The sequence below is a fragment of the Globicephala melas genome, chromosome 17, assembly GCF_963455315.2.
Source record: "Globicephala melas chromosome 17, mGloMel1.2, whole genome shotgun sequence".
NCBI lineage: Eukaryota > Metazoa > Chordata > Mammalia > Artiodactyla > Delphinidae > Globicephala > Globicephala melas.
In genome coordinates, this window is record NC_083330.1 from 41919374 (window position 1) to 41937468 (window position 18095).

Below are 18095 nucleotides of genomic sequence, written 5' to 3' on the forward strand. Positions count from 1 at the left end.
CCCAGCAGGCCAGGGAGAAAGAGCTCTGCTCTATAAACAGGAAACTGGGGCATCAGAGGCAGACAAGCACCCAGCAATTGGCATCCCTCTAAACAGGGAGAGAAAAGGGAGATTTGGCAATGGACCGGGCAACCCCCCAAAATAAACATACGTGCAACTAAAGGAAGGGAAATGGCAACAGGGGAGGAAAAAACTCCTCACTTTCAGTGCCCAGATGTCCAGCGGGGCCCCTGGCCCGGGCTGAGAGCAGCAGTGCTGAGTAAACAGGAAACGCCAGGAATCTATTTTTATTTGGTGCTGTCTTTACTTTCCCTCGTTTCAGTGGAAAATGAGTCTGCATTCCACAGACTTCTGAGTGCCCAACAAATAGAAGCGGAGACAGTGCCAAGGCTAAGGTTCCTCTGCGCTGGTTTGGACTCGGTTCTCCTTTGCGGCGACCTTGGAAGGCTCGGCCTGGCAGGAAGCAGGTGGTTTGCTTTAGAGAAGACCCGCGGGAGGCAGCGGAGAGCGCCTGCGCCCGCGACAGATTTCTGTCCTCTCGGCAGCAGCCTGCTTCCCATCAGCCGCCGCCAAGGGTCAGCCCCGCTCCTGGCCAGACACCATCTCCGGGGCTGACAGCGGAGGAGGCCACGCCACAGGGAGAGGATGGCCGTGGCCGCGAGGCCTGTGAGGACACCCAAACTGTTCCTGGAGGCAGAGCGAACTTGTCCTAGGGGTGCGGCCAGATATGGGGCTGGGGGGAGGGCTGGGCAGGGGGCGGGTGGTGCATTGCAGAGTTTTGCCCTAAGGCCCACCTGCTCAGATCTGCAGGCCCTGCAGACAGAGTCGAGGAATGAGGTATTTAAAGGGCTCTTTCGTGGTTGAGCTCCCTGGTTTTTTCCCGGTCTGTGTGACTGGGGGTGACTGATCTGTCTCCAGCTCCCCACGGCATCCCTTTCTTCAGTCCCTCTCTCACTCAGCAGATGCCTCGGACATCCTTAAATCACCACATTTCAGGATTACTACACCAAAAAAAAAAAACAAGGGGAGCTTCCCTGTGGCGCAGTGGTTAAGAATCCACCTGCCAATGCAGGGGACACTGGTTCGATCCCTGGTCCGGGAAGATCCCACATGCCACGGAACAGCTAAGCCCGTGCGTCACAACTCCTGAGCCTGCGCTCTAGAGCCTGCGAGCCGCAACTACTGAGCCCATGTGCCACAACTACTGAAGCCCGTGTGCCTAGAGCCCGTGCTCTGCAACAAGAGAAGCCACCGCAGTGAGGAGCCCGCGCACCGCAACGAACAGTCCCCACTCTCCGCAAGTAGAGAAAAGCCCACGCGCAGCAACGACGACCCAACGCAGCCAAAAATAGATAAATAAAAACAAAAAACAAAGTTATGATGTCATCAAGCCTGGGATCTACCAGGGACTCAGGTCATTTTCTTGGGCCCACCTTCTTCTGCCTCCTGTCTGAAGACTCCCATTGAACGGGTCTACATTATAATTTGAATAATCGAAAGAATGTCCTCTTGGTTTTCACGAAGCGTTTCTCCAGTTGGCTCATCCTTTCCCTTTCTGTGCCAGCAGCTCCATCTAACGCATGTCTTTTGGAAACTCAATGAGCCCTGGGAAAGTCAGGTTCTGGTGGTGGCCGGGCACAGATATGCTCTGCAGCCAGCTGGGAAGGGCTTAGCTGGTGTGTAGGTGTGCTCATGAGTGGAGGTGAGCCTCAACACACCTGGGCCTTCCCGACACAGGCCTGGGCCTTGGCTTTCTCTTGGTCAGCCCCTCTTGAGTCTCTGCTTCTCTTGCAGAATCTGCTTACTTGCTTTCCTCTGCGAGCAGATTTGGCTTTTAGCTCTTTTACTCCACGATTCCCTCTCCCCTACAACTTTAATTTACTAATAACCGGGGCTCATGGCCCTTAGCTGTCATTCTACCTTCACACCTTTCTAGGGAGCCTTCCAGCTTCAGCTCCCACTCCTAACTCCTTGGCTTTCTCCACGTCTCCCAATTCAGGTTCTGGAGGGCGCAGCTCTGGTTGACCCAGCTCATCCTCCTCTGGGCACAGCTTTTGTGCCCACAGGCTGTCTCAGTGGTCACTGTCTAGCCTACGACCCTGCTGCACTTGGTCATTTCTCATAGGACCTGATGTGCCACAGATGCAAAACTTGAATTCGATCATTATTTCTTGAATGTTTATTATGCCATCTGATATCCCTCGTGAATGACTAAGAAAGATACAGGGGAAATGTCTTTAAATTCCGATAGATGAGCTTTTGAAAAGACACCGATGATGTCCTTAGGTCCCCCCCACACCCCCAGAAATGAAGTTAGTGCCATCAATTTACTTCCCAAGTCAAGTCCAAATTCTCGAGTCTCTATCAGAGCTGGCCACTCAAGGCCTTCTTAGCTGCCTTTCTAGTCCTATCAATCTGTCTTCCTCTTCATGTGACCCGCGTTCCAGATGTTTCCCAAGGTTGCTTTGAGCTATTCAGCTTCTCTTTTGCTCACAGGTTTCCTCTAATGTCCAAATTCTACATGTGCTTCAAAGGCCAGCTCAATACCTGTGTTCCTTTCCTGTGGTTGTCCCAACAAGTTACCAGTGTGTGGCTTAAAACAACAGAAGTATATTCTCTCAGTTCTAGAGGCCAGAGTGAAGTCAAGGTGTCAGCAGGGCTGCGCTCCCTTCAAAGGCTCCAGGGGAGAATACTTCCTCACCTCTTCCGGTTTCTGGAGGCTCTGAGCGTTCCCTGGCTTGGGGCTTCAGGCTGTATGCTCTGTCTCTGTCTTCATGTGGCCTTCTCCTTTGGGTGTTTTTGTCTTTTCTGTTTCTTACAAGGATCCTCGTCTTTAGATTTAGGGACCACCCAGGTAATCTGGGATGATATCATCTCAAAATTCTTAATTGAATTACATCTGCAAAGATCCTTTTCCCAGATAAGCTCACATTCATAGGTTCTAGGAGTTAGGAGGTGGACATATCTTTTCGGGGTTGGGGGCCCCATTTGATCCACTATAATCCCCAATTCCCTTGAAGACTGTCACCTAGCCAAAAGTGACCCTTCTCCCTTTTGGGCTCCCATGCCCTTTATTCGAGACTCTTAAGGCCCTTTGACATTCTACTGTGCAGTTTAGATATTTTGGTACTAGTGGTAAGCGTGTGGGTTGCTCAGGCGTCCCGGGTTCAAATCCCAGCTCTTCCACCTACCAGCTGAACGGCACTTGTCAAATTATCTGACTCCTATCGCCAGGGTCAGGACGCAGTGAGGCGCCTGGGGTACACAATTTAAAGGGGCCCTTATTCACAGGGCCTGCAAGTGCAGGGTTGGCCCTCTCTCTACCCTGAGGGTGAGATTCCCATGAGCTTCCTTACATTTTGTGCCCTAGGTGCCTCTCTTATCTTACCCTAGTCCCTGCCCTGCCTCTTGCCCTGGTTTTTAAATCTGTAAAGTAGAGATAGTGACCTCCCTGAGAGAGAGAGAGAGAGAGAGAGAGAGAGAGAGAGAGGGAGATTATAAGGACTAAATGAACAGCAAAAGTAAAAGACTTACACAGTAAGGGCTCAACAGATGAAAGCTATCGGTTCTCTGACCAGACAGTAAGTTCCTGAAGAGCTAGTCTTCATGTCTAATTTGTTTTTATATTTCTAATAACTTTAAACATATTACACTGAAAATAGTATGTGATCAATTACGTTTGAGTACCTGAATGCGTCTTTGCTGTTTGAGGCATGTGGTAATTGGGTTAGTGTCCATAACCAGGCAGGCAATTCAAGCTTCAAGTCCCTAGATCAAAAGTTCCTGAACTGATTCATTTCCTTTAGTTTAGTGTTCAGAAGATTTAGGTGAGGTGCGTTGGACGGAAGGAGTAGAGCCCAAGACTCAGAAAATTTTCGAGGCTGGTTTTCAAATTAGAACCATGAAGGAAGAGGCTCCAAAAGCAGGATGCGTGCATGCTGGAAGGATTAGCTTGCGTCTGGATAGCAGCAGCTCAAATGTGCAAAGTGGCTTGTGTCCATGCATGCTGGTCCTTCAGGAATGGCTGGGCTCCTTCTCCGTTATGCGTTTGCCAGCTCCCTGGGAAGCAGATTCTTTCCTGGAACACGGAGACTATCTTGCATCTTGCCTGGAACTCTGTGAAACTCCAGCTGCGTGCACCCCAAAACACCACATTTATTTGATATTGGGATTGATAGTCCTCTTTTACATTGCGGTTGGGACTCATTAACTCTCAATAAGGACCGACACTGAAGGCGGAGTTTCCTCCTTTTGTAGCCAAAAAAAAAAAAAAAAAAAAGTTTCCTTGGATGGGCCACAGCTCCTGTAACTGATTTGCTCTCCTGGCACAGGACAGCATGTTGTGTGGTACCCTGAAGCTGGTGAGAAAGGGGAGAGACTCAAGAATTCCTGGGTGGGAAGGTTCTTCCCTGCATTTACCACAATTACTAAAACACTACATTTAATAGCCCAAGACTGGTCTATATTTGCATGGAAACCACATATATGTGGAATTTTATTTTTTTTACTTCAAGATGGCCATAATAAGAGCCAGACGGTTGATGAGTCTAACAATTAGAAGCAGCTTCTAAATTCCCCACACAGTCATGTTGGGTTCAATTCTGAGATCTTGTTCTAAAAGTTCAAACTGTGTGGTGTTTATCTAGCAACCTCACTAAAGCACTCATACTGGCTGGTGCCAGACATGTGCATTAGGTTTGCAGTTGCCCAGTTCAAGGACTGCTCTATAACCAGCCTTGGAATTTAAATAAAGCAGTCTAGAAGGGTGTTGGAAAGGTTCATTTTAATAACTGGTTATATTTACGTCCATAATATCACTATTAAATTGGCAAGCAGGAGGCAGCCTTCGGTGTGGCCGAGTGTATATAGTCACCACCCCTGGATGAGCTGTGTGCTTTGAAACAAGGAGCATAAGGAGGTTCTTGGCTTCAGGAATTTGGCTCAATGCGTCTATCCATTTGAGCCACGTCCACCATTGCACCTGCTTCTTCTGGAGCCAGACTTACACATTATCACCATTATTCTTCAATAGCACTGAAATTGTACTAATGTATGAAATCTGTGTCTTCCCTTTCTTTCTCTGGCACAAACTTGAATCTCCAGGAGCTTGCGGGAATGGGTTGGGGGGTTGAAAACTACATTCTGGAATCCCTGCTTGAGACATTTTTTTATTATATTGTTTTCAAGTGATTCTGGTGACGAAAGTAGTATAGTTACAGGGTAAGCAAACACTTAAACTGATAACAATCAGATGGTAAGGACCTCTGCTTTAATCTGCTACATGAGAGGTAACTGCTACTCATTTCTGAGGCAATTATCCACTTAAGAGTGTGGGATTGGAGAGGCCCTTCCGATACAGTCAGTGGTGCTCATAAAAGAACTGCTACCTTCAACAGAGAAGAATTTGGGCACCAGTGATGAACTCATTGCTTTCATTTGTATCTTACATAAGCAACAAGATCCTAATGTAAATATCAAGACATGGCTAACACTCCCATTGTATCCAGTTTGTTTTTTAAACTCTTGAATGCCCAAGAAATAAGGAAGAAGCAGCACGGCAAGGGCAGAGGAGTCTAGACCAAGGGCTGGAAAACCATAGCCCACCAACCGGCCACCTCCTTCTGTAAATAAAATTGTACTGGGCTTCCCTGGTGGCGCAGTGGTTGAGAGTCCGCCTGCCGATGCAGGGGACACGGGTTCGTGCCCCAGTCTGGGAAGATCCCACATGCCGCGGAGCGGCTGGGCCCGTGAGGCATGGCCGCTGAGCCTGCGCGTCCGGAGCCTGTGCTCCGCAATGGGAGAGGCCACAGCAGTGAGAGGCCCGCATACTAAAAAAAAAAAAAAAAAAAAAAAATTTTACTGACACCAGCCACGCTCATTTGTTTATATACTGTCTATGGCTGCTTTCATACTACAATGGCAGAGTTGAGTGGTTGCCACAGACATTGTATGGCCAACAAACCCCAAAATATTTACTCTCTGTGTCGTTACAGGAAGAGTTTGCAGACCCCCTGGTCTAGACAGTCAGATGAGTCAAGTGTTGGCTAAAGGTCCCCGACTCACAATGCCAAGAGGAGGACAGGGTTGGCTCTGGTTGTTGTCGTGCAGTGTGTAACTTAAAAAATCTTTACAAGTCAGTGCAAGTAAATCTCCTATTCACCTTACTTTGGAGACGCGATATGGAAAGTAAAATTAGGTCTGAATATATTTTCTGTGTCACCTAAACTCCTGAAGCATTGCTGGATTGTGCAAATGTGCATGTCAACGTCATTTCTTACAACTTTTAAAAGATGCAAATGCTGGCGACCGCTAAAGTATTGGCATTATGCTTGTCTCCGTGCAAAACTCTACAACGTGCAAAACCACGTGCTATAGCTATAAATATCGTCCCACTTCAAGTAAAACTCTTCTGTCTAATTATTTCCCAAATCTTTGAAACCAGTTTTAAGAGTCACCAGAAATCTGTAGTTTAAGACACCAGACACATTTCTTAGCTGAGCCTTCCAATGCCAGCATGTTGGACCAAGTTCAGTAAAACATGCCATAAATTATATGACTGTGTTATTTGAATTAATGGGATACTTTCCACAATGGCAGGAATTGTTACCAGGAGTTCAAAAGCCAGACATGGGCTCTAGGTTATTATTCATACATTGCTGATGGATTTGAATCTCACCTTTGTGGGCCAGTTTGGTTGGTCTGGTCAGGAATGCAGGTCATGACAAAGAACAAAGATAAAAGACCCAAAGCAGTTAAGACTATAGTTTCAATAGTTCTGAGTTGAACAACCAAACAAATGCAAGACAGTTAGCTGGAATAGTATTGGACTGGCCTGTCAGAAGTGATCTGAAGGTTTTGAAATGTCATTAAGGATGGGGCTTATTATTTGGTGTTGGTGATAATGAAAGCTAGCTCTTTTCTTCTCATTTAAATAGTAGGAGATCATAAATAATAACAGATATGATTATGGACTCTACCTGCAAATGTATCTTAGTAGCTATGTCACTATGGCAGCGGAAGAGCCATTCAGGGCATGGCAGCACCTGGGTTTCCTCCCTTGACTTAGGTTGGACTCCTTGGTTGTGTTCTATGTCTACAGATTTGAAAAGGCTGAAATCCAGTTCTCTAATCGTAACTGTTCTTTTACCTAGAAGAATTTTATTCTAAAGCTTGAAGTAATGCCTTGAGGAAGAAACAGAGTGTTAGTGAAAATATCACTAAGAACTTAAATATGATCTTTGAGACGTGTTAAAAGTTAAAACATAAAAACCCACTTGATAAATTATAAGATCTCAACAAATAAAGGCATACTATATGAAGTTTGTCTTCAGTTTCAATTCAAGTATAATAGGATCGTACAGCTGAAGAAAACGTCACCATTCTATTACATTTTTATTTAAAAAATTGGTACTAATTCTTAAATTTTTCCTTTCTTAAGCTTAAAAAAGTCCACCAGTCAAGGTCTTTTGATTTTGGTATACCCCATCATAGAATGGGGTATAAATTCTAATTTAAAGACACCCTTAATTTTCAAAGAATATTTGTGATAGGGCTAGTTTTCAGAAAAGATGATTCACCACTCAATTTGGGAATAGGAAGGTGAAATGTTTTTGGGGAGGTTCATAAAAGATGTCTTAGGAAAAATGAACGCTCTCAAACCTTTGGTTTAGGAGCGAGGTGGTGGGGCTAAAGTGTCCCTTTAAAACAAAGCAACCGACCTTGCAAGCTGTATGGGAAAAGCAACCGATGTGTTCTGCAGCCAACTCGTGAACGCACATTTTTGTGTGACATTCCTGCTTGGGCAGCCAGGCTCTAATTAAGATCTAGCCAGTTCGATGATCACTAGGGAGAGGTCCAGGGTGTGGGGAACACTTCAAATCACATTCCATGCACACATTAGACTGTCAAAGCTTAGGAAGGCCCTGATAGTCCGTAGACATGGAGGTGGGGTAAAGGACTCTGAAACAAATGGGAGCACATGTCAGCATAAAATAGCTGCTGACACAAATTGAACATGTGCAATTTTTTAAAAGGTGGTATCGAATAACAGGCCAGCAGCCATCCCTCTCGGCACTTCAGACCTCTTTCTTCTCTCCACTCGGGCTCTTTGTGGAGTCACTTCCATCAGGCAAAGTTCCATAGGATAAGCCGTTTGAATCTGGCTGTATTTTGTCCAATGTTTGTTTCCCTGTGGCGATAAGAATCACAAAGAATCTTTTGAGCTCTTTCAGAAGAATAAGTCTTAATAATTTCTCCTCTATCTAGGCCACATTTTATTCCCTTGAAAAAATACTAGGTGGTCACCCTCTAAGTAGAAGAGATAAACGTCAAGGGAGAAAGGCCCACGGAACTCCACGCCCCTTGATGTGTCATCATTGCTGTCCACATGACCGAGCCGTCTCCCACCCAGGGTCTACCATGCTGAGCACGGAAATCAGGTTGGATCAGTCAGGAGATTAACATGAAGCATGCACTCTTCTCCAAACCTCTCTCCCCAGTGTTCTGTCTCCTTGTTCATGTTTAGTCTAATGCATATAACAACAGAGAAAAACAGTCTTTCCTAGTGGCTTCTAAAGCTGTTACTGATCCTATGTGTGGGGCTGTGTGAAATGAAAAATAGAGTTAAAAAGAAGTGAACTTTACTCCCTACCAAAGAGCCCCTAACCATACAAGGCATCTCTAACACACACCCTTGCCACGAATGCTGATAAGATGGCTCGAATGCGAAAGAGAACACAGAACTCATAGGGCCATATTTTCTCAGTCATAGGGATGAGGCTTTAATGGTGTTTGCTTCAAAGGCTCGGTCCTAGCAGAATGGTGGAGGAAGCTGTGAGAACATCACTGCTGTTTGTCTAGAAACCTATTGGTCACCCCAGATCCCTAGCAAAACTGGAGACTGTTGGGGGTGGTGAGCAGGGGAGGAGGTGGGGACACGGCAGCCCGTTTCCTTTGTTCTGGTTACGGCTTGTGTTGTCTACGTGACAGAAGCTAGTTATTCTCGGTGAGAGTGGAGAGCTGGGACAGCGATGTATCCGCTCTGGATGAATGAGGTAAGGAAGAGGGGAAGAAGCTCACGTTCAGGTGATCGAGAAGAACGTCTCTCTTGGCCCTATAGTGCACAGGCCACCTCCGTCTGAGCACCTGACTTTCTGGCCCTAGATGTTCCCTCAAAGGCTCTCCAAGCAACAAGGGTCTGTTCTTGCCACTCCTACTCCTTTCCCTACCCTTTTCCAATTTAAAGAAACCTAAAAAGGAAATTTGCAACATCACCCAAATCAAGAAAACAGGATCAGTTCTTTTCTAACCCCAGTGTTCTGTGCAAAGCCAATATTCAAATAAATGATTATTAACATTTACAGTTAAACTATCACCTCTGGTTTCATCATTAAATGTACATGTTTTTGAGGGTAAGAATTATGTTTTAGATTAATTTTACACCCCAAATCATACCAGCAATGATTAATTTATAAGGATAAAATTTTCTATTCTAAATTAAGGAATATACAGTTTTACCAGGGACATGTCCAATATCAATGTAAGACTGTGGCAGACGTTCCTTTCCTCGATTTCTTGTGACCAAAACCACACCAAGGAATGACAGAAAACACCTGTAAGAATAATGGTAATAAAGAACACAAGATCACTGAAAGAACTCACAGTGTTAAATAACTGAATTCCATATTCGACATGATGACATACATTCCACTGGTTTTATTCTTTCTGTTTCTCATGGTAGGCTGCCTAGAACTTGTCTTAATTGCTGCAGCCAATAATATTTGTCCCCAGAACCAAGACCTAGGCAGCTTCCAATAAGTCTCTGCTTCAGGTTTTTACCATCTGGAGGCTAATTTAGGCTCTAAACCCTTTGGGTAGACACTAGGTCTCATTTTCTATCCATGCATGCCCAGACTCATTACTGGCATGCAACACGAGCAAAAAATAATTTATTCTTTAATTTTCTAAGATATTTTGTTGTCCTTGGCCATAAGAATAGTCATGGTTTCCAGATCCCAGAAGTTTAGCCTCGCCCAAAAATCTTATGAGATTGAATTCTCAAGATAGATGATTTTCTACACTGCAAAGAGTCTGGGCTCAAGTTTGCATAACAATGGTCATGCAGGATACCACATCAAGAAGCAGCTAAGCATTCATAGGGTGCCAGCTGGCACCAATGGAAGAATTGATACATTGGCGCTATTCTGTCAACGTTCTGCTCTTTGTTTGCCACAATGCCAGCAGTGATTGTCCTCCAAATCTCTAGGCAGGGTTAACGCTGGGCACCCAGACACAGGAGAGGGATGGCATCAATCTGATGTTATTAGGTCCAAAGGTAGGGATCTGCCCCAGTCTCGGCCTTTTGTTCTAGGTGATCCTAGAGGCATCTGTGGTTCCCTGATTGAGATCTAACCTAGGGGTTCCCAAGGGTGGGGTAGGTCTGATAGAGTATAAAAATGTGGAGTAGCTACAAGGGCCAGTGGATTTACCTTGACTTTGTGCTGGAACAGAAAATCCCCAATGTTTCAGAACCCTCAGAGAGATACTTAAATCACAAAGACCCTGAGCCCTGGGTAGGGTGTTAAGTTGAAAAATATGTTTCTTTTAGGAACTCGGGGAACTGATGTTTCTTATATAATTTTCCAATTTTCTATGCCTCAGGTACAATGCCAAAAATCTCACATAAAAGTAATAGGATTTCACATACCTTACTTCTGAGACATTTACTCACCCAAAAAGATATATAAATATAGTGAGAAAAGTTGCACCAAGGAATTCCTTATAAAATATGATACCTACCGTAGAAATAGAAGATAACATTAATTTCAGGGTAAGAATATTTACAATAGCTACATATTGTTTTTCAAATTAATATATTATTTTTTCTAAGTATAGTTACCCTTAAAATGCACACCCTGTAGTTTAAAAGTATTTGCATGCCATACTAACATTTTCAGTGATTCCAAAAGAACACAGATTTGTAGACTTTATATAATGTAAGTATCATTATTAAAAAGTCAGCACCATTAACGTAACTTTTGCCAACAGAAATTTCTTATCCAGTCCAAGATTTGTCCCACTGGCATGTGCAAGAAAACAAAACTCGAGTGATATTTTCCACCTACAGTTTTAAGCCTGGGGTCAGCAAGCCTGACCTGTGCATCTGGGTGGACTCTGGGCCTTTGACACAGCGCTCGCACTTCAGGCCAGCTGCTCCCCATGCTGTCAGTCTTGGCAACACCCTGCGGTTTCTGGGTCTGGCACACGCTCATTCAGGCACTGGAGGTTGCAGATGTGCTACCCCAGCTCCATTTCTCACTGCCAACCCCTCTCCCATCTCCTTCATCTGGTCTTTCCTTCTGGGTGAAGGGAAATGTGGATGTGTCCTTTACTCTGATGAGCTTTTCTTCTCTCCTTGTTAGTCTCAATGATTTCCTCTTGGCCTATGGTCCCAAAGCCTTCGTAGATTTTTTACTAAATAAGTTATCTTTAAATTATATATTACTTGGAGTCAAATTTTGTGTGTGTGGTGTTGGCCTTGTTACCCTGTGGACAAGTATTTATTGAGAGTCCTACGTGCCAGCCACTGCTTAGGTGCTGCAGATACCACAGGGAACAAGACAGGGGCTTTCTCAGTCTGAAGTCTATCTCCTCACCTAGAGGATAAACTTCCTACGGGAATAAGCCATGTCCCATTCTGATGAATATTTGTTGAATGAATCAACACTTCTGAAGCACTTTTCCATGTTATTACACATTTCCTTGTGATCATTTTAATGTTTTCTTGTTATTCTGAGCTGGTGCCCCATAATATTCATTTCTTGAAGGACATTTTTAATTGTTTCAAACGTTTTGCTTTTGTAAAGTGTCAATAAACTTCTCTACATATTTTTTTCCCAGTATTTTAGGATTTTTTGTTGTTGTCGCTTTAAGAGGAATTTCTGTTCAAACAGAGCAAAAACTAAAAAAAGTGTAGTAAAATACACATAACGTAACATTTACCATCCTAAACATTTTAAAGTTTACAGTGCAGTTGTGTTAAGTATACAGTCGTCACTCGGTACCCACAGGATTTGGTTGCAGGACCCCTCTGCGGATACCAAAATCTGAGGATGCTCAAGTCCCTTATATAAAATGGCATAATATTTGCATATAACCTACACACATCCTCCACAAATACTTTAAATCATCTCTAGATTACTTATAATACCTAACACAGCGTAAATGCTATGCGAATAGTTGCTATCATGCGGCATATTAAATTTTTGCTTTTTGGAATTTTCTGGAATTTTGGGGGGGGAGGGGATATTTTCTATCCACTGTTGGTTATATCCACAGATGCAGAACTGTTGATATAGAGGGCCAACTATATTCATATTGTTGTGCAACCAATCTTCAGAACTTCTTATCTTGTGAAACTGAAACTCTATACCCATTAAACAACTTCCCCATTTCTGCCTCCCCCCAGCCCCTGGCAATCACCACTCTACTTTCCATTTCTGTAAGTTTGACTACTCTGGATACCTCATATAAGTGGAATCATACAGTGTTTGTCCTTTTGTGACTGGCTTGTTTCACTTAGCATAATGTCCTCAAGGTTCATCCATGTTGTAGCATGTATCAAAAATTCTTTCCTTTTTGATGGTTGAATAACATTCCATTGTATGTATACATCACATATTCTTTACCCATTCATCTGTCAATTTATGTTGCTTCTGTCATTTGGCTACTGTGAATAATGCTGCTATGAACCTAGGTGTACAAATATCTGTTTGAGTCCCTGCTTTCAATTCTTTCGGACATATACCCAGAAGTAGAATTGCTGGATCATATGGTAATTCTACGCTTAATTTTTTGAGGAACTGCCATAGTGGCTACACCATTTTACATTCCCACTAACAGTGCACAAGGGTTCCAATTTCTTCATATACTTGCCAACATTTGTTATTTTATTTATTTATTTGCTAAATAAATAATGGGTGTGAAGTGGTTTTGGTTTGCCTTTTCCTAATGATTCGTGATGTTGAACATCTTTTCATGTGCTTGTTGGCCAAGCACAAGTACATCTTCTTTGAAGAAATGTCTTAATCAAGTCCTTTGCCCATTTTTTAATTGGGTTATTTTTTTGTTTTTGAGCTGTAGGATCAAAGAGTGGAAACATTTTTAAGGCTCTTGATAAAAACGCTGAAACTCAGTTCTAGGAGGGAGGTACCATGGTACCCGACTCCACGAACGTGCCCGCAACACTTCAGCCTCGTCAGCATTGATTATTGAGATAAAAAGAGCAAAACGAAAGCTTTACTAATTTAGCAGGCAACATATGGTATCTCATTTCGTTTTAAGCTTTTCGTAAAAGCTATACTTTTTGATGGGGGCAAAGAGGAGAAGTAAGTCAAGAAGCTTCACCTCCATTCCACACTTCAGTAACATCAGGTGAACTATTATCACTCCCAGAAAGTTCCAGCTTCCCTGACTCATCAGTTACTTGCTTTGCTAAGTATTCAGATCCAGCCCTGTTGGGCCTCCTATAAAACCTTCTTTTCAGGGGAACTACATGTCTTACACATCTTTAGCACAGTCATCTTAATTATTATGCTGTACGTCACGCCTATAAATGTTTTTGGCCTTGCTCTTTTCCTTTTTCAATATTTCTAGGGCACACAAGTGTACAATCTTTTGTTACTTTCTTTTGTCAACAAGCATAAAATGCTAAAAAAAAATTAGATGTTTTCGGATATAATCTTTCTCTTTAAAAGTATGTTTCAATTTTGGGAAACAGAAAATGCATTAATTACATTTAAAAATTGCCCCCTGGCAGTCACCCTGTTTGCCATGAAATAAAAAAGATGTGTCCATTAGGCAACAGATAATACCTAATTACCTCCCAAATACATAAACTTTGCATTGGGAAATGAAGTCCCAGTATGACAAGGTAGTAAATACATCTAATAAGCCAATGAACTAAGGTATACCAGTACCAAACTTACAAATGATATACCTGAATCGACTGTATTTTTGTTTGGACCAAGTTTCAAATTTATACTTTTTTAACACTACTCTGTCTGACATATTTAAAAAATTGTCCATAGAAAGAAAAGAACTACAATAGTAGAAAAATAGAGGCCAGAACAGTAAAAGTAGTAGTTTCTGTTCTCATCTGTCTGGCCTTCCCTGGAACACTGGATTCTCGTTTGGATCCCTCTCTCTGATGCAAGTGGTGAGCACCAGGGAGGGAAGAGTTCATCGAACTGGGGATGTTTGGTCCAGAGACAGGACACAGGAGGACCTGCGCTTTGATTATCAGAAGGGCTGGCAAGGAGAAGACTCCAGAAAGCAGAACTAAGATGAGCATCTGGAATTCACAGGGAGGCTTATTTCAGTTCCAATACAGGGGAATACTTTCTAATAATTAGAGCTCTCCAGATTATTAGAGTGATTCAAACCAGGACTGAACTGTCTCGGGGCACAGAGAGCACTGGGGAACATTCACACAAAGTAGAAGAACCTCTCCTAGAGGATGTTATGGAGGAAGTTCAGACACTGGGCGGTAGCTAGGAGGATGTGGGCTATACATTCCTTATAACCAAAATATTCCTTGATTTTCTCATTACTCTGAGGGAGACTTCATTTATGCTTGTTATGGGGATAGAATCACTTAAGCATAGAAAGCCAAAACTCACCTGCAATAATGGCACTGATGGTAAAGAAAGTATGGTTAATGGGCACCACCGTCGCTGTATTGTAGAGTTTTGTGGCTTGATTCAGGAGCCTAGAGCAGAAGGCACTTACTGAAGCTCTGTCTTTAAGAGACGCTCAACAATAAGTTAACAATAACATCGAGAAATGCATGTTCTTTAGCTACAACTACAAAGGGAAAGGAAGTGCAGTAAAAGGGCATTTCCAATCAGCAGTCATAGCTTATATGCATCTGATGTATGAGATCAGATGTCAGGTTTTACGGTCTGTTTAAACCAACAACAGTAACAATGAAAAGCAATTAATCATATTTGGAGGCCACAGAAGTTTGAGTTGGAAGCGATTCAAGCTGCTGGACCAGTATCACACTGGGGCTGATTCATTAGGATAGACTTTAGAACCTGTTAAATATCATATCGGGGAATGGTATAGCTATCCCTTGACATGCCACGTGCCAAGAAAGAAGATGGAGAAGTAAAGGAATGTTTAATGTTTCAAAAACAATGCTCAGCCCTCCAGCTGCAGAGCACATGTGGGAGCTCAGCTTCCCACTTTGGCCGCCAACATGGTTCAGGTTCCCACAACTGCACCGTGCAGCCCTGTCAGGGACTAGACCTTTTCTGAAGCAGTGCATTGCATTGACATCACCTGGGCACTTTGAAAAGCACTAGTGTTTAGGTCCTATTCTAGAGCAATTGAAAAAAAAAAAATTTGTGAGTAGAGCCCAAGTGTTCCTCTATGTGTGTGTGTACATGCATGTACACACACATGCATGTACACAGGCATGTAAGTATATACGTGCATGTATACATATATGTACAAACAAACCTCCTCAGGTAATGAATTGCAATGGGAAGCCAGGGCTGAGAACCATGGTTCTACAGTTCTAGTGTGGTCACACAGTTCTAGGGTGAGAGGTGCAGGGACTGAAACAACGGTGATAGGAATGTAGTTTACCTTCAGTTGTATCTGGCTTTTAAATTCGTGAAGCAGAGTTTAAAGATAATGATGCTAGTCAGTAAATTCTGAAAGCTATTGTAACTGTACCGATTAATTCAGAAGAGAGATGAAACAAAGCAGTTTCATGATTCAAGTGTTAGATACACACTTGGTCTTATAAACAAACAAAAGAAACAGTTTGTTTATGACAAATGAAACAGTGACAGAACATTGGATTTCTCCGGTAACACACTCCTTGTAACAGGGTCCATATTCAACCCGTAACAATTAGACTTGACTTCTAGCACCTAAGGAAGGAACCATTCTCCTCCAAAATTTGGGCTTTGACTTCCTGGCTGGCACTGGGCTGGCGCTCCTGCATAGCATTTTGGGGTAAACAGAAAACTTTCTGGTGGACTCAGGAGAACCTAGCAGCAAAGGCAAAATCATGATGTGAAATGGAGGGGAAGAGATTGGAGCAGATGGAGGTGGGGGGAGAGAAGAGCAGAAATTAAAAATGTTCCATATCACCGCTGTGAGGCCCCAAGAGAAATGGAAAACAATCATTCTGCAATCCCGTGGGTGCAAGGAAAATTCTGGCTGAAGATGCAAAGTTTTGGGGAAAGGATTTCCCTCCCGGCCAAACGTCTGGTTTTGTCCATCTCTGGGCAATTAATGAGTATGAGCTAAGAAATGAAGGTGAAGGGTTCATGTATTTCCTATATTTAGAATGAAATCCTGGATGTGGACCTGCCCCTTTGATTTATTGCTAATGACAACCTGTGTGCGATGGATATTAATTACAAGCAGAAGAGCATCAGGAAAGTATCAAAGTGCACTTAGCTGGATTATGGCCACACTTTAGAACTCACAAAACATGAAGGCAATGCTTCGTAAAAACTTATTATTGGATGTGAAGGATAAAGCCAGGGATATTGGCTGAGGATAAGCATAGACCCCTCACCCTTAGAAATCGGTTGCATCTAATTTTAATTATCATCTGAGGCCAATAAAGATGAATGCTCAGAGAAGCACAGGAATGTTGAAAGGGCAGTGAGTATGTAAGAGCTAACTTACTTGACTTGGAAAACACAGGATGCTATCATGATGATAAACATGATATAGAAGATGGGATAAGTTAGTTGCATTTTATCCGCCACAGAAAAAGCGATCATGCCTGAGACGGCTTTTACTGAAATAACAGTCAATGAGGCTGAAAAAGAAAACACAAAACACAAATAAAATACATATCTGAGATAGAATTACAAATAAGTATCTTAACTTTACATGGTAGAGTAGTAAATACCCCTATTATGCTTTAAGAATGAAGACTGCCCTGAGAGGTGTGTAGGGTAGGTTGTGATGCCAGCCAAGCAGTAGTCCTGTTGCTCAAGCTGTGGCCTTTCCATTTGCTTAAATCAGCTAAAGATCTGCTGTGTGACTGAGTGCTTATCTTTGGAGCAAGATGCTTATTTTCCAGCCCTCACTGTTGAAAGGATGCTGTGGAGGTTATAATTACTAGTAGACGGGAAAGGAAGAAAACAGTGAAGGGAGGAGATAAGAAAAGGCAGATTGCCCATGTGACATTAATGGGAAAATAACTATTAAACTATACCGAAAAAATTTAAAGCCGAATAGATGAGAAGACTGGAAAGTGAAAAGCAACTCACTCCGTGAGTTTACTAAGAGTTGTACTAAGTCTACATATGAGCCCTTTTGTTAGTAAACGCCTAGACGTTTTCATTAAAAATATTTTTTGACAAGGACGTTAATAGTAAGCAGGACAGAGCTGAGTATTCATTTCTCAGAGTCAACCCTAAATCTAAGATTTACATAAGCAATGTCTGTTTATTTTCTATGCTAAAAGAGGAATTTATCACTATGAGAACAAGTTTCTCATATGTTTCAAACAGCAATGAGGGAAAAGTGATTTGATAAGGTTATGTCAGAATGAAAGCAAGGAAGAATTTTCTGGAAACACAGTGTTTCTGTAGGAAGAAGAGAGTGTTTTCTTTTTGTCTTAGGTCTCTTGAAACTACTGTTGCATATAATTCCATAATTTAGCTGAAACCCACAGAAAGTTAAAAACTAATTTTTACATGAAATCAAATATCTGTAAGTCAAAGGCAGTGTGAAGAAGAAATACTATCTTTGATCTACTTGGTCATAATATATCTGAGCTTTATTCCTTTTAGCTTTTGAAAAGGATATATATATATATATATATAATGTTTAAAATAGCAGGTGATGGCCAACTAGGAAAAGCCTAGTTTTCTAAAAAATAAAAATATACTTTGACTTGAAGGTTACCAGGGCACACTTCCAAATTAGACATTTACTTTCTGTTAAAAGTCATAATTAACAGAGGAGACCAGGTGATAAATTCTAAAAACAAACTCCCAATCTGAACAAAGAGGCCCTTACAGCTGGGCCCTTCTTCACCTTAAATGTTTTTTGACTTG

General features: G+C 42.6%; 1 protein-coding gene across 2 annotated transcripts in view; it reads right to left on the reverse strand.

The window, feature by feature from the left end:
- Nucleotides 1–5914: 5914 nt before the first annotated feature.
- NIPAL2 (NIPA like domain containing 2) overlaps nucleotides 5915–18095 on the reverse strand; it is a 72950-nt gene continuing 60769 nt past the window's right edge. Inside the window, exons 7-11 of one of the 2 annotated variants that reach the window (XM_030862976.3) lie at nucleotides 16711–16846; nucleotides 14679–14767; nucleotides 10730–10793; nucleotides 9517–9611; nucleotides 5915–8188 (exon numbers count right to left, since the gene is read on the reverse strand). In XM_030862976.3, coding sequence (XP_030718836.2) covers nucleotides 8076–8188; nucleotides 9517–9611; nucleotides 10730–10793; nucleotides 14679–14767; nucleotides 16711–16846 — 497 coding nt within the window. In that variant the 3' untranslated portion in view covers nucleotides 5915–8075. The remainder of the gene's footprint in view (nucleotides 8189–9516; nucleotides 9612–10729; nucleotides 10794–14678; nucleotides 14768–16710; nucleotides 16847–18095) is intronic. The other variant, XM_030862977.3, reaches the window with a different exon arrangement.